Source organism: Ptychodera flava, chromosome 11, assembly GCF_041260155.1.
Source record: "Ptychodera flava strain L36383 chromosome 11, AS_Pfla_20210202, whole genome shotgun sequence".
NCBI classification, from domain to species: Eukaryota; Metazoa; Hemichordata; class Enteropneusta; family Ptychoderidae; genus Ptychodera; species Ptychodera flava.
The window spans coordinates 22,778,872-22,796,077 of record NC_091938.1 but is presented as its reverse complement, the minus strand read 5'-3'; the positions used below and the strand labels follow the sequence as shown (position 1 = coordinate 22,796,077).

Here is a 17,206-nt window from a genome sequence, read left to right as displayed (position 1 = left end):
AAAAATAGCAAACAGGATGATCTATACCATGACTATCCTCTTGCAATAAAACAGCACCAGCAGCCGTATCACTAGCATCCACAGCTAATTTGAATGGCAAAGTGAAATCTGGTGCAGACAACACTGGGGCACTTTGCAGTATGGCTTTAAGTGTATCAAATGCCTGTTGGCATTGCTCTGACCAAACAAACTTTACTTTCTTTTTAAGTAAGTTAGTCAAAGGCTCAGTAATTGCGGAGAAATTTGGACAGAATTTTCTGTAGTAACCAGCCATACCGAGAAAGCGCATCAGTTGTCGTTTGCAGTTTGGTATGGGAAAACTTGAAATGGCACTGATTTTGGCATCAACAGGTTTTACCTCACCCTGTCCTACAGTATGTCCGAGGTAAGTTACCCTTGCCCAACCAAACTCAGATTTGGCAAGGTTGACAGTCAACATTGCTTTGCTCAGTCTCTCAAAGAACTTCCGCATGAGCTTGATGTGTTCCTCCCAGGTGTCACTATACAGGACGACGTCGTCAACGTAGGCTGCACACCGTCTAGCCCGGATATGACGTCGTTGATCATCCGTTGGAACGTTGCCGGAGAGTTCTTCATTCCGAATGGCATCACCTTGTACTGGAACAATCCGTCTGGTGTAACAAAGGCGGATATTTCACGAGCACGATCCGTCAGAGGGACTTGCCAAAATCCCTTCAGTAGGTCAAATTTCGTCACATACTTGGCTTTTCCCACTCGGTCGATGCAGTCATCAATCCTCGGGATTGGGAAAGTGTCTGTCTTTGTTAAAGTGTTGACCTTCCTAAAGTCTGTGCACATACGATAACTGTGATCTGATTTGGGAACAAGTATGCACGGCGAACTCCAGTTACTTTTACTGGGTTCAATAAAGTCATTGTCCAGCAGGTATTTGACTTCTTCCTGGAGATATTTTGCTTTTGTTGGATTCAGTCTGTATGGATGTTGTTTTACAGGCTTACTGTCCCCAACATCAACGTCGTGATAGATGACGTTTGTCCTCGTTGGAACATCTTGAAACAGGTGTTTATATTCGTGGAGCAGTTCTTTCACCTGTTGTTGTTGTTCTGGCTGGAGGTGTGCCAACTTTGTAGACTCCAGCTTCTCCAGGATTTCTGAGTTCTGAAGCTTGACCGAGCCCAGCTTTGAGTTTAGAGTATTTTCACTCAAGTCAGTTTCAGTATCACTATCTTCATAATGGCTTGAACTGACTGCACTGACAGGCTGAGTTATAGTAGGATTATCCCTATCCAAATATGGCTTAAGCATATTTATGTGACATAGCTGTTTTTGTTTACGCCTGTCAGGTGTTATTATGATGTAATTTAAATCACTCAATTTCTTATCAATTAGATATGGCCCAAAGTAACGAGCATGGAATGGTTTTCCAGGATTGGACGAAGAACGAGAACTTTTTGACCTGGTTCAAACTTCCGTTTTGAGGTGTTTTTATCGTTTGATTATCATGGACTGCTGAGATGACTCAAGGTTTTCTCTGGCTAATTCACATGCCTTAGAGAGTTTTGTACGAAAATCTGAAACATATTGTAAAATATTCAGACAATCATCATTGTCTGATAGGAATTTCTCTTTAACGAGCTTAAGTGGGCCACGGACTGTATGTCCAAATACAAGCTCAAATGGGCTAGAACCAATAGACTCCTGAATTGACTCTCTAACAGCAAAGAGCAGAAAATGAATTCCTTCATCCCACTGCTTCTCTGTGTCAAAACAGTAGGTCCTAATCATGTTTTTCAAAGTTTGATGAAATCGCTCAAGAGCACCCTGACTTTCTGGATGATAGGCGGATGACCTATACTGTTTAATGCCTAGCTGATCCATTACTTGTTGAAAAATTCCAGACATAAAGTTGGAGCCTTGATCAGACTGGACACATTTAGGGAGGCCGAATAAAGTGAAAAATTTGACTAAAGCTCTCACTATAGTCTTTGTCTTTATATTTCTCAGTGGTATGGCTTCGGGGAACCGAGTTGATGTACACATAATTGTCACATGTACTCATTTCCTGATCTTGTTTTGGTAGGGGCCCAACACAGTCTATTAGTATCCTACTAAATGGTTCTTGAAATGCAGGAATTGGCTGTAAAGGGGCCTTTGGAATAGTCTGATTTGGCTTTCCTACCATTTGACATGTGTGACAAGTTTTACAGAAATGTGCTACATCCTGCCTGAGATTAGGCCAATAAAAGTGACTGAGAATTTTATGATAAGTTTTCCTGACTCCTAAGTGACCAGCCCAGGGGGTTTCATGGGCTAGGCGCAATATTTCAGCATGGTAGGGCTGTGGAACCACAATTTGATGTTTTATAGCCCAATCGTCATCAACCAAAACATCTGGAGGTCTCCATTTACGCATGAGAATACCAGATTTTGTATAATAGGAAACAGAGCTATCTGAAGTTTTACCTTCATCATCTACCCTGTCAACAAAGACAAAATATCTGGGTCTTTGTGTTGTTCTGCAATGAGATTTGATCTAGAAAATGTCTGACTTTGGTCAGCAGAAGTTTTACTGGAAGTTTCAAATCCACGAGGGATAACGGAATGATCCGTGTCAAACACCTGACTGAGAAAGGTGTCATTTAAGTCAACATCTGTGACATTATTTTTGAGAGTATTTTGATTCTCGGAAGTTTTCTTTGACATGGCTCGAGTAATAGCACATGAAGGAAATAAATCGGGTATCTCTTGTTCAATTGGCTCTGGATCCTGATCTAAAGTAGGATTATCAGTCACAAGTGGATTAGTAATGACCTTGTCCCCAGCAAGGTCGTTTCCAAGAAGAAGGTGAATCCCTTCAAAAGGCAAAAAAGGCCTAATACCTAAAGTCACAGGTCCAGAAACAAAGTCTGAAGACAAATAGACATTATGGAGAGGAACAGGAATGTAGTCATTACAATCTACCCCCTTAATAAGAACTTTAGAACCTGAAAATGACTTTTCAGAAAACGGCAGGGTATCTGCCAACAAAAGAGACTGGGAAACCCCGGTATCTCTTAAAATTTTGACAGGGGTAGCGGAAGAGAAATCACTAGAAAGTGATATAAAACCATTATGAATAAATGGTTCGAAAATACCCATAATGCTATCTTGTGAAGAATTGACCTTGACCTCATTAATTGGGGATAAGAGGGGTTTAACCTCAGAAAATGTGTTGCACACATTATTAGACTCTAATTGAGTTGATGAAGAAATAAAGCCGGTTGGCTTAGATCCACTTTGACCACTTTGACCTTCACGTTTTCTTTTCAATTTGAAACAATCTGACATTAAATGGCCGTCTTTCTTACAATAATTACAAGAAAGTGTACCGAACTGTTTGTCAGAAGGAGATTGAGACTTGGGATCTGATGATGTGGGAGTGTTACTTGAATTTTGTGAACTGATGTCATTTGATTTCCTACTTTCCTTTGAGAAATTCTTGGATGAAAAGGAGGAGTTAAATTTACCTGCATTGTTTCTGTATGAAAAGGACTGGGATGGTTTGCTGAGAAAGGAAGATTTGTGGGTCAATGAATAATCATCGGCCAAACGTGCAGCGACCTCCAATGTATCTGCCTTTTGTTCATTGATAAATGTCTTGATGTCACTCCGGATGCACCTTTTAAATTCCTCAATCAAAACAAGCTGTCGTAATTTTGTCATAATTCTGACTGACCTTTTCCGAAGAACACCAACGATCAAACAGTTGTTCTTTTGTTCGAGCAAATTCAACATAAGTTTGATCCTTCACCTTCTCACAATCCCTAAATTTCTGACGGTAAGCTTCAGGCACCAACTCATAGCCTTGAGAATTAATTCCTTCACAGAATCATAATCTGAAGCCTGCTCTACTGACAACTGAATGTAAATTTCTCTGGCTTTACCCACCAAAGCACTCTGCAAAAGCATAGACCAGGACTCCTTAGGCCAATTCAGACTCTGAGCAATTTTCTCAAAATGAAGGAAATATTTATCAACATCCTTTTCTTGGAAGGGGGAACTAACCTGAAATGCTTAGTGATGTCAAACTTGTCTGAAGGGAAGAATTTTCCTGACTGTCCAAGCTCTAAACGTTTTATTTCTACCTGTAATCGCTGTTCTTCTAATCGCAATTCTTTTTCTCTCTGTCTTTCTTCCATTTCTAATTCTTTCTCTCTCATTTGTAATTCTAGTTTCTTGATCTCCAAATTTGTCTGCATTTCTAATTCTAATTTTCTGAGTTCAGAGGTAGACTCGGGCTCATAATCTTTCAGGGTGGATTCCTCAAATTGGCCTAAATCAACTAGATGTTTGGCAATACGGTACTGTATTTCCCTCTTGCGCATAGATCTTTTAACTTCTACTTTAAGGAAATTTGCCAGTGCTATGAGGTTGTCTTTTCTGAGGGAATTAAATGTGTCCTGATCAAGGTCATCCATAAATTCGTCTGGTTTAAATTCCGCCATGATTAAATTTCGCTGAGTTCACAGTATACAGTAGTTTTGAAAAGGCTGTCAAAATGTTGTCAAACGGCTCAAAATATTCGTATCCCGGACAAGCCCCCAATTTTGTTACGTGCAGAGAAAACGAACAAAAGGGTGAACTCAGCAGTTAACGTTTAAACGAAATTTATTACGAAAATAAGACTAATTGCTAAGTCAGGGATAGAGTACAAGCTTTAAAAGTGTACAGACTACTTATCTCAGCTGGGACGGCAAAGCTCCAGTCTCAGAGTTGTAACAGTCAGTTGGATGAATGAACAGTCCTTTGGCTTGCAGGCTTGAAGCTGCACAAAGTCCACAGTATAAATCCAGCGTTGGCAGTGTAGGTCTTGAAAAGTCTTGAGAATGACTACTGCTGGAGTTTAGTAACACACAAGAGACACGATCCCAAAAGTCTGACTGGAAGCTGTGCACGTCCCTTTTATAAAGGCATGTAAGAACAATCTAGAACTTTTATTGACATGCTAATTACTGTTCTAAAATTATCTCCTTACACAACTAATCAACTTTCCAGAACATTCCAAACATGACTATTGAATTCAAGGTTGTGAGGTCATCAAGGGCAGTGACCTTGAGAATGTTCTAGACTAATTGAACTCAGGTCATGATGAGTGTGGGGGAAATGACCTACATAACACCATTCTGTGACATGGAACTTTTCAAAGAAAGTTCTTTTGGATTTTTGATTGCATGCACAACACTTCTTCAGAGACAAGCAAAAATATATTACTCAAATCTCAAAAGTTCACAGCAGACTTTAATACATTCCTATTGTTTTAAATGCGGTGAGGGGATCTATATACTTGAACATAGGGGTGAGAGGGCAATGGATATCATGATATATTCTATAAATGTCACATACACACATAAACAATTAGATGCAAAACTAAATATTAATATTGACATTTTTAATTTATTAGAAAGAGCAACAGTATGCATTATACAGTAAACAGCACAAAACAAGCACAGCAAATGAACTGAAAACAAAATTATTGGAAAGCACTGCATTGGGAAGTACATAATGGGAAATATCAATACTGGACTGATTATGGAAAAATCAACTTTAATATAAACCTCCCCTCTCCCCACACATAAATCACAAGTTTACATTTTTCAACAGTTTATAGAGAACATGGTACTCAGTTCAGTCCAAGGTCAAAGAAAAAAAGAACTGCTGGTTTTTGGATAAATTTCAATTCATTCACATTTCCTTGTGTAATTTTTACATTTTTTCCATAAAAGTACCTGTTTATATTTTTGGAGATTATAATACAGAAAATATATTAAGAAAAACTCTCGCGAAATGAAGTAATATTTATTTTACTAATCTATGTGGTCTGCTGTGGGAAATTTGTAACACATTTTCTCCTGATAAGAACATAGGATCTTTTGTGGAATATAAAGACAAAAGAAGCTAATGACCCTAAATTAATGATACCATGAGCCAATCAAGATCTAGGATTTTTTGTTTTTAACCTTTGACCCAAGATTTGCATACCGATAAATAATGAGTCCAACATGGAATAAGTTCATTTGTCGAAATTATGTCATGTGATGTACAGATTCACTTATTTGAATAACTCAATCAAGAGAGGTTAGGGTCAAGATGCACACATCTTTTTCAGCTGTTAAATGTTGAGCTTTCCCGGTTTCAGAGGCAACAAGAGTGGCTGTGAGATTTCATCACATCCTTTGCCCTTGTGACCATCACATTTTGCTTGAATCCCATCTTTTTAAACGGGACAGACAGAAGGAAAGGTCAACTCAGACGGGTGGAGGAAATAAGTGTCATGTATTTATTTACAGATGTAGCTATAGTATCAATAGTGATGTTACAATCATATAGATACTCTCACAATCTCCAGCTGGCAACATGCTGTGGTTCTCTCCTGCTTTTGATATGAGTCAGATTCTCTCCTGGCCAAGCAAGGTGGCCCAGCTAGTGTGGTTTGCTACATGTTGAACTTGGGGTTGGCCTGTAGCGCAACTGTTGAGGGCGCTCTGACGTAGGCCAAGGATTAGAAGATGAGTGGCAAAACAGGGGGCTTTGAATGAGTCTGAGTTTGATGACATTTCATTGTAAAAATGGGAAGAGACAGTTTGTCAGCTGACAAAAAATTGAAGATTGAGACCAAAAAAAGTGAAATATGGTGTTCTTCATACAACTGTCAATACTTTGAATTTACATTGTGACATTTTCCAAGAAGGGGCGTGCACCCACGTCCTAATTTCACACTTCTTGTAGTGACTTTATCATTCTTTCCTTGGTTGTAATAAACAATTGTTATGCCTTCATTTGTAAGCAAAGACACCTGGGGAAAAGTTGGCAACTTTAATTTGAACCACTTCCTTTTTTGAGATCCACATTGCTTTTAACATTGAAACTTACATGTAGGAGGCACAATGCATGATGGTACATTACAGCTGTAAAAGACTATCCCTTGTATATAATTCAACAATTTTAATGTCAAGTGTCTGATCAAAAACTTCATAGGCCCCTTGAAACAAACTGCTATCAAATAAGATGTCAACATGCAAATCTTTTATTATAACCTTTGCACTTTGACCCCTCTAAATTGAGACAAACCTTTGGTCATTCTTGTATTATCATCAAAAGGGCAGTATAGTCTGGTGCCCAAACAAAAAACCCAAAAATTTCGGCCCCACAATGGTTCTCGGTGGTTTCTGTATCTTCAAAGCCTACTGAATCAGGATCTGCATGATGCCACCCTGGCATCCTTGGGCATTTTAATATATTCAAGATGGCGGCCAAGATGGCCGCCAAGACATGTAAGTGGTAATATCTCAGCTCTATGAAATGTTATCAAAGTGATTTTGGTGTCATTTGCAAGGTAAACAGGGCCAAGGAACTCATTTCTTTCATTCATTGCCCAACATATGCAACTCTAATTTGCATAAAAATCCAAGATGGCTGCCAAAATCACCTTCAAAACAGGTAAAATGCCATATCTTAGCTCCCTGGGAAGCTGTTGGAGTCATTGTCGTCTCCTCTGCCAGATAAATGGGGTTAAGGAGCTCATATCTTTCATTATCTTATATGTACAACCCTTAATTTGCATAAAAAGCCAAGATGGCTGCCAAAACGATAACCAAAAACAGGTAAAATATCATATCTCAACTCAATGAGAAGCTGTTGGAGTCATTTTGGTCTCCTTTGCTAGGTATATTAGGTCAAGCAATTCATATCTTTCATTGACTGACATGTGCAACCCTTAGTTTGCATAAAAATTTGCATAAAAATCCAAATAACTGTTTTAGTGTGTAAGGAGTCATATCTCTATATACTATGCCACTGATTTTGGTGTCTTTCGGCATGTTTTACGGGTCTTTTGTTATATTTGCTATAAAATCAACCATGAAAATCTGAAATTGATGCTTACAACCCAAGATAGTTGCTAAGCTTGTTTCCAGAACATAGATCAAGGTATATACTAGAGACTAATACAGTAAGGGTTCAAGGCTGAAGGATAAGTTTCGTTCGTTATATTAGATGTGAAATATTTCATTGAAAGCCAAAATGACCACCCAATATCAACTATGGCCACACAAATGGATGCCACAAAAACATTGAGTCGTATCTTAATCGACCAAGCATTCTTGAGACATATTTTGTTGTGTTTGGTCAGGTTTTATAGGCCGCAGGATTTTCCTTGCTGGTTTTCTGAACAGGAAAAATCTAACTTATAATGGAAGGATTTTATCCCACATTGGCGTTATAATGGTTTCGTAATACATTTCTCAATTTATCCAGCATCTTTGACACAAAGTTGTGTGTCTTTTGTCTGTTTGAGGGTAATGGAATTCATATTTCCATCGAAATAAATTGTCAAACCATCCATTTAATTTAATGAGTGGGTGTAGCAGAGGCCTTCTATGAATACCTTTATCATTGCAGGCATGGTTTTCTGATTTCACAATGAAGACACTTGTCTTCTACCATTTTTGGCAACCAGTTTTAATGTCATCTGTCAGACGTTGTACCTTAAACTTTACAACCGTCATGCTGCAAACAAGTCTCTAGTTGCTGCTTTAGTGTCATTCATAGGCAGCAGAAATACCAACTTCTTGCGTTTGACACAATTCAGAGCACTTTGAGCAGTTTGATTGCATTACAAACACGAATATTAGTAAGGTGTGAGTTGCATCTTTACCAGTCAAGCATCTTAAGACCTATTTTGATGAGTATGGTCATGTTTTATCCAGTTGCAGAATTTGAATCTCCAGTTATCTGACCTGAAAAAACTTCCAAGAAGATTACAAAAAGAGGGAGTTTATCTGATAATGCTAATAATGGTGTCAAAATATTACATCATGTCTCTATTTACTGAGTAGCTCACAAGACCAACTTTTGTGTCTTTTGATACATTTGAAGGGTCAATTGCATATAAACTGTACAATCCAACATATATCAAAAGTGAAGTCAAAACATCATCGATGCCCTAAAGAGAGTCGCAAACAGGCATGTAGCTTTAACTTATATTATCATTGATCATCTTTGAGATTGATTCTTAATCTTTGGCCGCATTTTAGGTATCAAGGAACACACTTTTCCCATTACATGAACTGTTTACGTACCATTTATCATTTGGTGGCACGTTTTATAATACTTATCTGTAACAATGTACAAAAATACTCATTTACAAGTTTTCGACCAGAACTGTAAGATTCGGTAAGATTCTGGCACAACATCATCTTCATCGCTTTTGTTATTAGCAGGGCCATTTATATTGGCAGTTGCTTGTTATACTATACTGCCAGAAAATACAAATGTCACAGCCAGTTGAGTTAAAGAGCGCTTTTAACTTCCTATGGAATATGGAGGGTCACCTGTACATCCATTAGGAATGAATTTATGCAAATCTGAAGGAGCTGATTAGTCTTGACTAAAAGTTAAAGTGAAAAGCGATTTGACTGATTCATTTTTCAGCCAACCAAAGTCACGAAATCCGTTTGATACCTTGGATCTTTGTTCATTATACCGTTCCTTATATGTGTATATAAAGTTAAGTGAAGTAAAGTAAGCCTTATTGAAGTCGTATCCCAATTGGGATCTTGATCATAAAGTACAATAAAGGTTGTGCAAAATCAACAACAAACGATTATTAAAAAAGAGATATATAAGTATAAATCTGAATATCTATATGCATATGTTACATGTTCATCAATATTTTACTTTTTTCATTTTTTCATGTCTAAGTTATATGTGTGTGTGCCAGTTGTTATGCTCGTTATTTTTAGAAGCTGTTTTAGTGTGTTGCGGCTCAAATGGCTAGCATGTAGCCCACTGCACCATAACAAGACAAAACATGGGCACCTAGCAGTTGTAGCTCTTTGTCTGCATACATTTTTGGTTGTTGGTATGTTTCTTTTCATAGTCCAATAAAAGCTTGTACAAGTCATCAAAACAGTACAGGTTAGTCTGCAATGTACTTTTGGTTTCATTCCGAGACACAAGGAAAAATGCACATGCTCATCAGTATAGAACTTTTATGTCAGGTAGTGGATTAGAACTAGTGAAAAAAGATTGCTTTTGGAGGAGCAAGGTGTATATATGTTTAATTATAAAACAACGACAATCCAATTAAATATTGGGTATACGTAATTGTACTGCAAATAAACTGTTCAAAGTGCTTAGGGTGGGTGTCAAGCGCAAACATTGGTATTCTTGATGCCCTATGGATGACCGTATTGCAGAAAACTATAAAATTGCTTGCAGCATGACAGTTGTGAAGCTAAGGGTAGAACTTCAGAGGGATAACATGAAAGTATCTTTACTGTCAAAAAGAATAATATAATTCATGTAAATGGATGGTTTGACAATTTATATGAGTGGAAATGTGAAATCCATGACCTCTCAGATGGACCAAAACACATACAACCTTGTGTCAAAGATGCTGGATAAATTAAGATACGGTGTGATGTTTTAGGAAACCATTATAGCTACAATGCGGGATAAAATCCCTCCATTAGAAGTAAGATTTTTCCAGTGCAGAAAACAAGCAATGAAAACCCTGCGGCCAATAAAACCTGACCAAACACAACAAAATAGGTCTCAAGAATGCTTGGTGGGTTAAGATACGACTTAATATTATTGTTACATCCATTTGTGTGGCCATAGTTGATATTAGATGGTCATTTTTGCTTTCAATTAAAAATTTTACATTTAATATAATGAACGAAACTTATCATTCAGTCTTGAACCCTTAATGTATTAGTCTCTAGGATACAATTTCAGCTAAGATATACCGTGATATATGTTGTGGAAACAAGCTTAGCAGCCATCTTGGATTGTAAGCATCAATTTCAGATTTTCATGGTTGATTTTATAGCAAGTATAAAAAAGATACCAATTTTGATCCGTAGAAGATGCCGAAAGACACCAAAATCAGTGGCATTGTGTATTGAGATATGACTCCTTACTGACTGAAACAGGTATTTGGATTTTATGTAAATATTTATACAAATTAAGGGTTGTAAATGTCAGCCAATGAAAGATATGAATTGCTTGACCTAATATACCTAGCAAAGGAGACCAAAATGACTCAAACAGCTTCTCATTGAGTTGAGATATGATATTTTACCTGTTTTTGGATGTCATTTTGGCAGCCATCTTGGCTTTTTATGCAAATTAAGGGTTGTACATATAAGATAATGAAAGATATTAGTTCCTTAACCCCATTTACCTGGCAAAGGAGACGACAATGACTCCAACAGCTTCCCAGGGAGCTGAGATATGGCATTTTACCTGTTTTGGAGGTGATTTTGGCAGCCATCTTGGATTTTTATGCAAATTAAGAGTTGCATATGTTGGGATATGAAAGAAATGAGTTCCTTGGCCCTGTTTACCTGGCAAATGACACCAAATCACTTTGATAACATTTCATAGAGCTGAGATATTACCATTTACATGTTTTGGCGGCCATCGTGGCGGCCATCTTGAATATATTAAAATGCCCAAGGATGCCAGGGTGGCATCATGCAGATCCTGATTCAGTAGGTTTTGAAGATACAGAAACCACCGAGAACCATTGTGGGGCCGAATTTTTGGGTTCGACCAAAAATCAGGGTTTGGGCACCAGACTAGTATACATCATCAAAATCAACATCGTTTTTAAGTCGGATTACATCTCCATAAAATTACAGCTCAGAAAAATAACAAAATGCACAGAAACAATATTTAGAATATACAGTATATCAAAGTAAATAGACATAAGCTGACGACAGTACAATATTTAAGTTTTATGCAAATTTGATATTCAGATATGTTGTGTTAATGGGGTAAAATAAATATATCTAAACTATAATAATATAAATCAACCAAATTTGAAGAGCTCTGTAATGGGAGAGTGACTGACCCCATGACCTTATTTGAATATAATTTACATGTTAATATTCACTAGAAGGTTCCTGTGATACAGCTGTGGAAATGCAGTTCTTCATAGCAGTGAAAGCGGCATCTAAGAAGGTCATCAAAAGGTCAAGCGCCATTAAAACAGGTGACCTTAAAACGACCTTTTAAACACCGCCCTCATCGCCACGAGCAGTGTGTTTCCAAATCTACATGTGATAATGCTTTATTACCCTGGGTCTATCAGTATTAACAACAATAACTGTACCGGAAATTTTCGGGACAACATTTTCCATTTTTCTGTTTATTTCACCTTTCCTGATACTTTTGCCTTCAGCTAAAGGCACATACATGATTAATTCATTGTTACACTTTAAAAAGAAATGTACAGAGGCAATGATGAAATTCTCTTCTGAATGAAATTCTCGAATTCAAATTTTTTCCTTCTGGTGTTGCTGCCACACACTAACAATAAAATTCTTAGGAAAGAATTTTATTTGCCCATTTGTTGTTTGTAAATACTGAAAAAGTCTAAAAAATGGCTCCATTGTGGTATGAAGGAATCAATGCATTTATAAAGAAACATTTCTGCAATAAATTGTGATGAAATGTGGCAGTTGATCCATATTCCTCCATCCCCCCACCAAAAGATAACCGTGTAATGACAAAAATTTAGAGATAAGATTTAATACTTTTTTAAATTTCAAAAGGACAACGTGACAATTTATTGCCCTCATTTAATATCTTACTTAAACATAACCTTCAGCTATACTGGTATGTGAAATCAATTATTGCATCAAGTTTGATAACTTTTCTTTCAAAATCCTGGACAGAAGATAAAAGAACGGGAAAAACCAATGCTATTCATCTCATTTCTTTGATAAGTGGCTTCAAAACAAAGAATGAATCGATGATTATTATTCTATGAAATCTGCCTATTCATCCCTTAAACCACAGCACCTTGGTTTGACCCTATTGTTTTATATTCTGTAAATGTAAAACTAGGGGTGACAAAGGGAAAGAATGGAGTTGATGATACTGTTTGCTGAATGGTAGATTCCAGAAGAATGTCCATCTGTGTTCAATAGCTTTCAGCAATTTTGATATTTCTTCCCATTGCTGCCAGCATATCAGACTGAAAGATCTGTCGTTAGAGGGCGCTCTCTACACTCTAGCCTCTCAAATCTTTCAATCTACCAGCATATATGTACTAGTAGATTTTACAATGCGCTGACATTTGACTCAGTTTTTTTTAATTGGTAGTGACTGACACAGATATTCTTCTCACCCCTTTAAAGGTATACTGTCACCTGTTCCAATTTTGCGACAGTTACCATGGAAAGAGAAAATCTAACCAATCACAGACTTTAAACGGGTGGCTGCTTTTAAAAACAGCGCCCTCACTTGGGCATTTTGAATACCAAGGAATGCCCCTTTCACCATATATGGGCATATTTAGATTACAGGTGACTATATACCTTTAACCTCTGATAATTGCTAAATTTCACTAAAAACTCAGTCACTTTCTCTTTCAGTTTCAAATCAAAAAGAACCCTCAGACTGTTAAATGACGGGGCATGCAAGTAGGAGATATGTGTGAAATGCATTTTCTCGTGTGGCCTTCAAATTCAGCAATTTTTGAACTTTTTTTTATCACTCAGAAAAAATCATTACAACAAAAAGAATCTGTGTTAAATTAATATAGCTTTGAATAAACATTAAATATCACATGCCTGTTCAGGCATAGCACCCTCTTTCCATTGAACTTGAACTTTTTTGGTCGGAGAAAATGTACAATCATGGCAATTTTTCCCCCAAACAGAACCAGACATGCTAGACTGTACAAGACCAGATCCATGATCCAATCATCTATATGTGTAATTCAATTCAGTTACATCTGTCATCCACTGGGTTGAACATATTTCAAACATCCTAGTCGTAATTATTTAAGTCTTCAAGTTTTAATTTTTTCTGACAGGACTGAAAATTGTTTCTCTGGCTTTACACCAAAGGCAGGTCTGCTAACCAACAAATTATTCACAAAGTTGTTAGCTTGTATTCCATCTACCATGTCAAACTGTTTATATTTCATGAAATATGCATGACTGGAAAAGTACAGGTTACATAGACACCTGGTTGGAATATTGTATTGTACTGGTCAAAATTATACTTTTGCTGTTTTGGTTCATGACTGGTGTAATTTCACGACATGAAGAGCTACAAAGATTTGAATTGGACTTGTTTTATAAATATAGAATTCAAATTCAAATATTCAAATTCAAATATTCAAATACTGCCTCAAACGGGGCTTACAGGGAGTGTAAATCTCAATTTTCAAAACACACCCCTGGAATCATCAGAGTTTCCCTTGCTCTGTGAACAGTCTAACCTTGTCTGGTCCCGTGCGTGGGATTGTTGAGTGATGATTAAAGAAAACCGAAAGAGCTACATACAATTACAATCAATGCTGACCAACGCATACCTTTTACAAACGACAGCAAAGTATTCACTCGAGTACTTCATGATCACTGCAGCTGGAATTCATAAAACCTACACTTTCTGAAATTTTCATCGGATTTCTAATTATTTCTAACTGTTACCTAAATTCTGCATGCATAGGTAATGAACTAATTATACACCTGTAAACAGCGCCCTCTACAGCTTGCCCTTCATCTGACGCGCACCGTAAGGTTTACTTGCAGGTTGTACGGTTCTGTTAATGAGCAAAATTCCTAGATTTTTTGTCGGTATGCTGAGCTTTCTCACTGTTTAAAGTCATTTCTCTAAATTTTCAATCTAGATTTCTTCATCTACGGTAGGGAAGCTTTGTGTTCAATAAGTAGCGCATACCACTATGGTGTGCTCTGAATGGAATATTGCTCACCGAATAATTCCCTGGTTTTCTTCGTAAACTTAGGTAGTTCATGGGCATTACCGGCCAATCATATTGCTTGATTTGAAACATGGACACCTAAGCTTGTTGTCTAGTAACCTACCACCTACTGGATAACTATGGCAGTTCAAGTAGTTCAATAATTGACAAATATTTTACAATTTTTTATAGAAAAATACCAAATAATCTCAATTTTTTATAAAGGCACACTTGCTGAAAAATTTCAAAATAAGTGTCTTATAAAACCTTTGGCCACTCTCACGTTAACTTTTTTAAGCTGAATCACTAAGAAGTTACGGAACTTGTTTACCCTATAACCTGTTGTAACGCATCCAAAGTAATGAGATACGGGAAATTACGTGGAAGAATTTTTTTAATACAGTCTGTCACCGTGTGTTTCGGTCAGTTTTGTGATGGCCCATTTTACTTAACACAGACTGAAATTCGTAAACCTAGCAAATATGCCTTAATATTTACATGTGATCAAAATTCTAGTAATGATCCTGTAAAAAGGACTGGAATAAAAGTTAAAAAGGACAGATATCAGATTCTTCGCGACTATGATGCTAAAAACGACTTCATCACTAAATACCTGTAACAATACACAGTTTTGTCTAGTTCTGCACCTGTTATTTTGTAAATTCCATTTCTCTACATAAAATGAACTACAGCTTCCTTCTTGTTTCATTTTTACAAAAAAAAGATTTAATCAGAAAATCTTGCAGGGTCACCATCTTTTAAAGTTTACGCGCCAATGCATGTAACGCACAATTTGGTCTGTGTCTGAAACTTACAAGGAATCCAATTTCAGTTTATGAATCTGATTCCCATTCTGAAGCAGTTCTGGTGGGAATGTTTTGGCTGTCCGGTGAGAGTGACCATTATCAACACTTCATGGTGGTTCTTAGGTTATGTTGAATCAATGAAAATCATGCTTTTTTTTCACTTCATCTGTTTTGTAAATTTTTTAATATCTTAAAGACAATATATAATATGGTGAATCCCTGCAGTTGTCAAATTTATTTACACCAATGCCAATCTGAAGACAACCTGACTGAAGATTGCAGTATCTAATCTTTACAGATGACCATTGTATACCCTAGATTTGAACTCTGACCTCTGACCGAACTTGCTTTTCTCAATATGGGCTGCTTCAACCTCTCTTTTCACTTCCCTTGATGCTTTTGCTAGATTCTCTCAAAAGCTCCAAAGCTTGTCATTGGTTTGTGCATGACCGATGACCTCATCAGGCCGCCGTCTGAGTGGGTACTGTAGTGGCTCTTCACGGATTCTGTGTCATCGTTGTTTGTGTGGTAGCTCATGATTGGCGGTGGTGGGGAACGCCATTGACGGATAGGCGAGTGTGCCACATCCAGGTTGTACTGTGGGCAATCAAGACAAAGAGAAGTTTTACAAGGAAACCAGATAAATTTATTGAAGCAATGATTTTAGTTTTCTGTCGAAAGCAGTATGCCCGTAATTTTAGTCAGATTATCCAGTTCTATTGGTAAAATGCACTTCAGGGAGATACACTTGGACTCTCAAACTTTTAAAAGACATTTTTGGTATACAACTTGTGGGAGCTCAAATAAGGTTTTCACTGTTACTTTTGTGAAAATTAAAAATTTGATTTTTCCCCATTGAGTTAACACAGGGATGGCGGCCATGTTGAATTTTGAGAGTCAGTAAATACTAGTATTGGGTTATTTGTTTCTCTTGTAAGAATTTGTGCATGGTGACCTTGATTTATTCTTGATTTCAAAAGGGAACGGTTTAAAGGTTTCTTGTGGAAAGTTTGAGCAAAAGTCTTTTAATCTTGAGGCACACACTACCTTAATGTAATATGCACCTTGAAAGTGAAATGCTTAAACTTTTGCTTAAATTTTCATCAATGATCCTTTCAACCATTCTCTTTCAAAATCAAGATTAAAAATCGGGGGTCACCATGCAAATTTTGGATCTAGAGAAACATATACCCCAAGATTTACTGATATTTAAAATTCAAGATGGCCACCATCCCTATGTTAACTCTGAGGAAAAAAATAAAATTTTCGATTTTCAAAAAATAAGACAGTGAAAGTTCAAAGGGCTTCAAAATGAAGCCTACAAGTGGTAGATCAGAAAGAATTGAAAAAGTTTGAGAGTCCAAACATCTATCCCCGAGGCACATTCTACCTTAAGTGCATCTATATTGTACCATATGCAGCAGTGTTTACCAGGTATTTAATACAGAGCAGGTAAAAGACTACTGGCGACTGTATATTGATAATGATACACCTAGCTTCTGCGATCAGCTTAACACTTGAACAAGGGCTTTCTAATTGTTTAGATATTATCCCTTAGAAAGTCCCTTTACAATTTTATGTCATTCCCTTCAGCATATTCAAAACCTAACATTTATGCTGTATCTGATTTCGTGACAATCCACTGTGCTATCACGCT

General features: G+C 37.1%; 1 protein-coding gene across 3 annotated transcripts in view; it reads right to left on the bottom strand.

Annotated features, from left to right (window-relative positions):
- Nucleotides 1–12,155: 12,155 nt before the first annotated feature.
- LOC139143844 (alpha-catulin-like) overlaps nucleotides 12,156–17,206 on the bottom strand; it is a 102,896-nt gene continuing 97,845 nt past the window's right edge. For all 3 annotated transcript variants that reach the window (XM_070714424.1, XM_070714425.1, XM_070714426.1), the window contains one exon: nucleotides 12,156–16,146. In XM_070714424.1, the coding sequence (XP_070570525.1) occupies nucleotides 15,952–16,146 (195 nt within the window). In that variant the 3' untranslated portion in view covers nucleotides 12,156–15,951. The remainder of the gene's footprint in view (nucleotides 16,147–17,206) is intronic.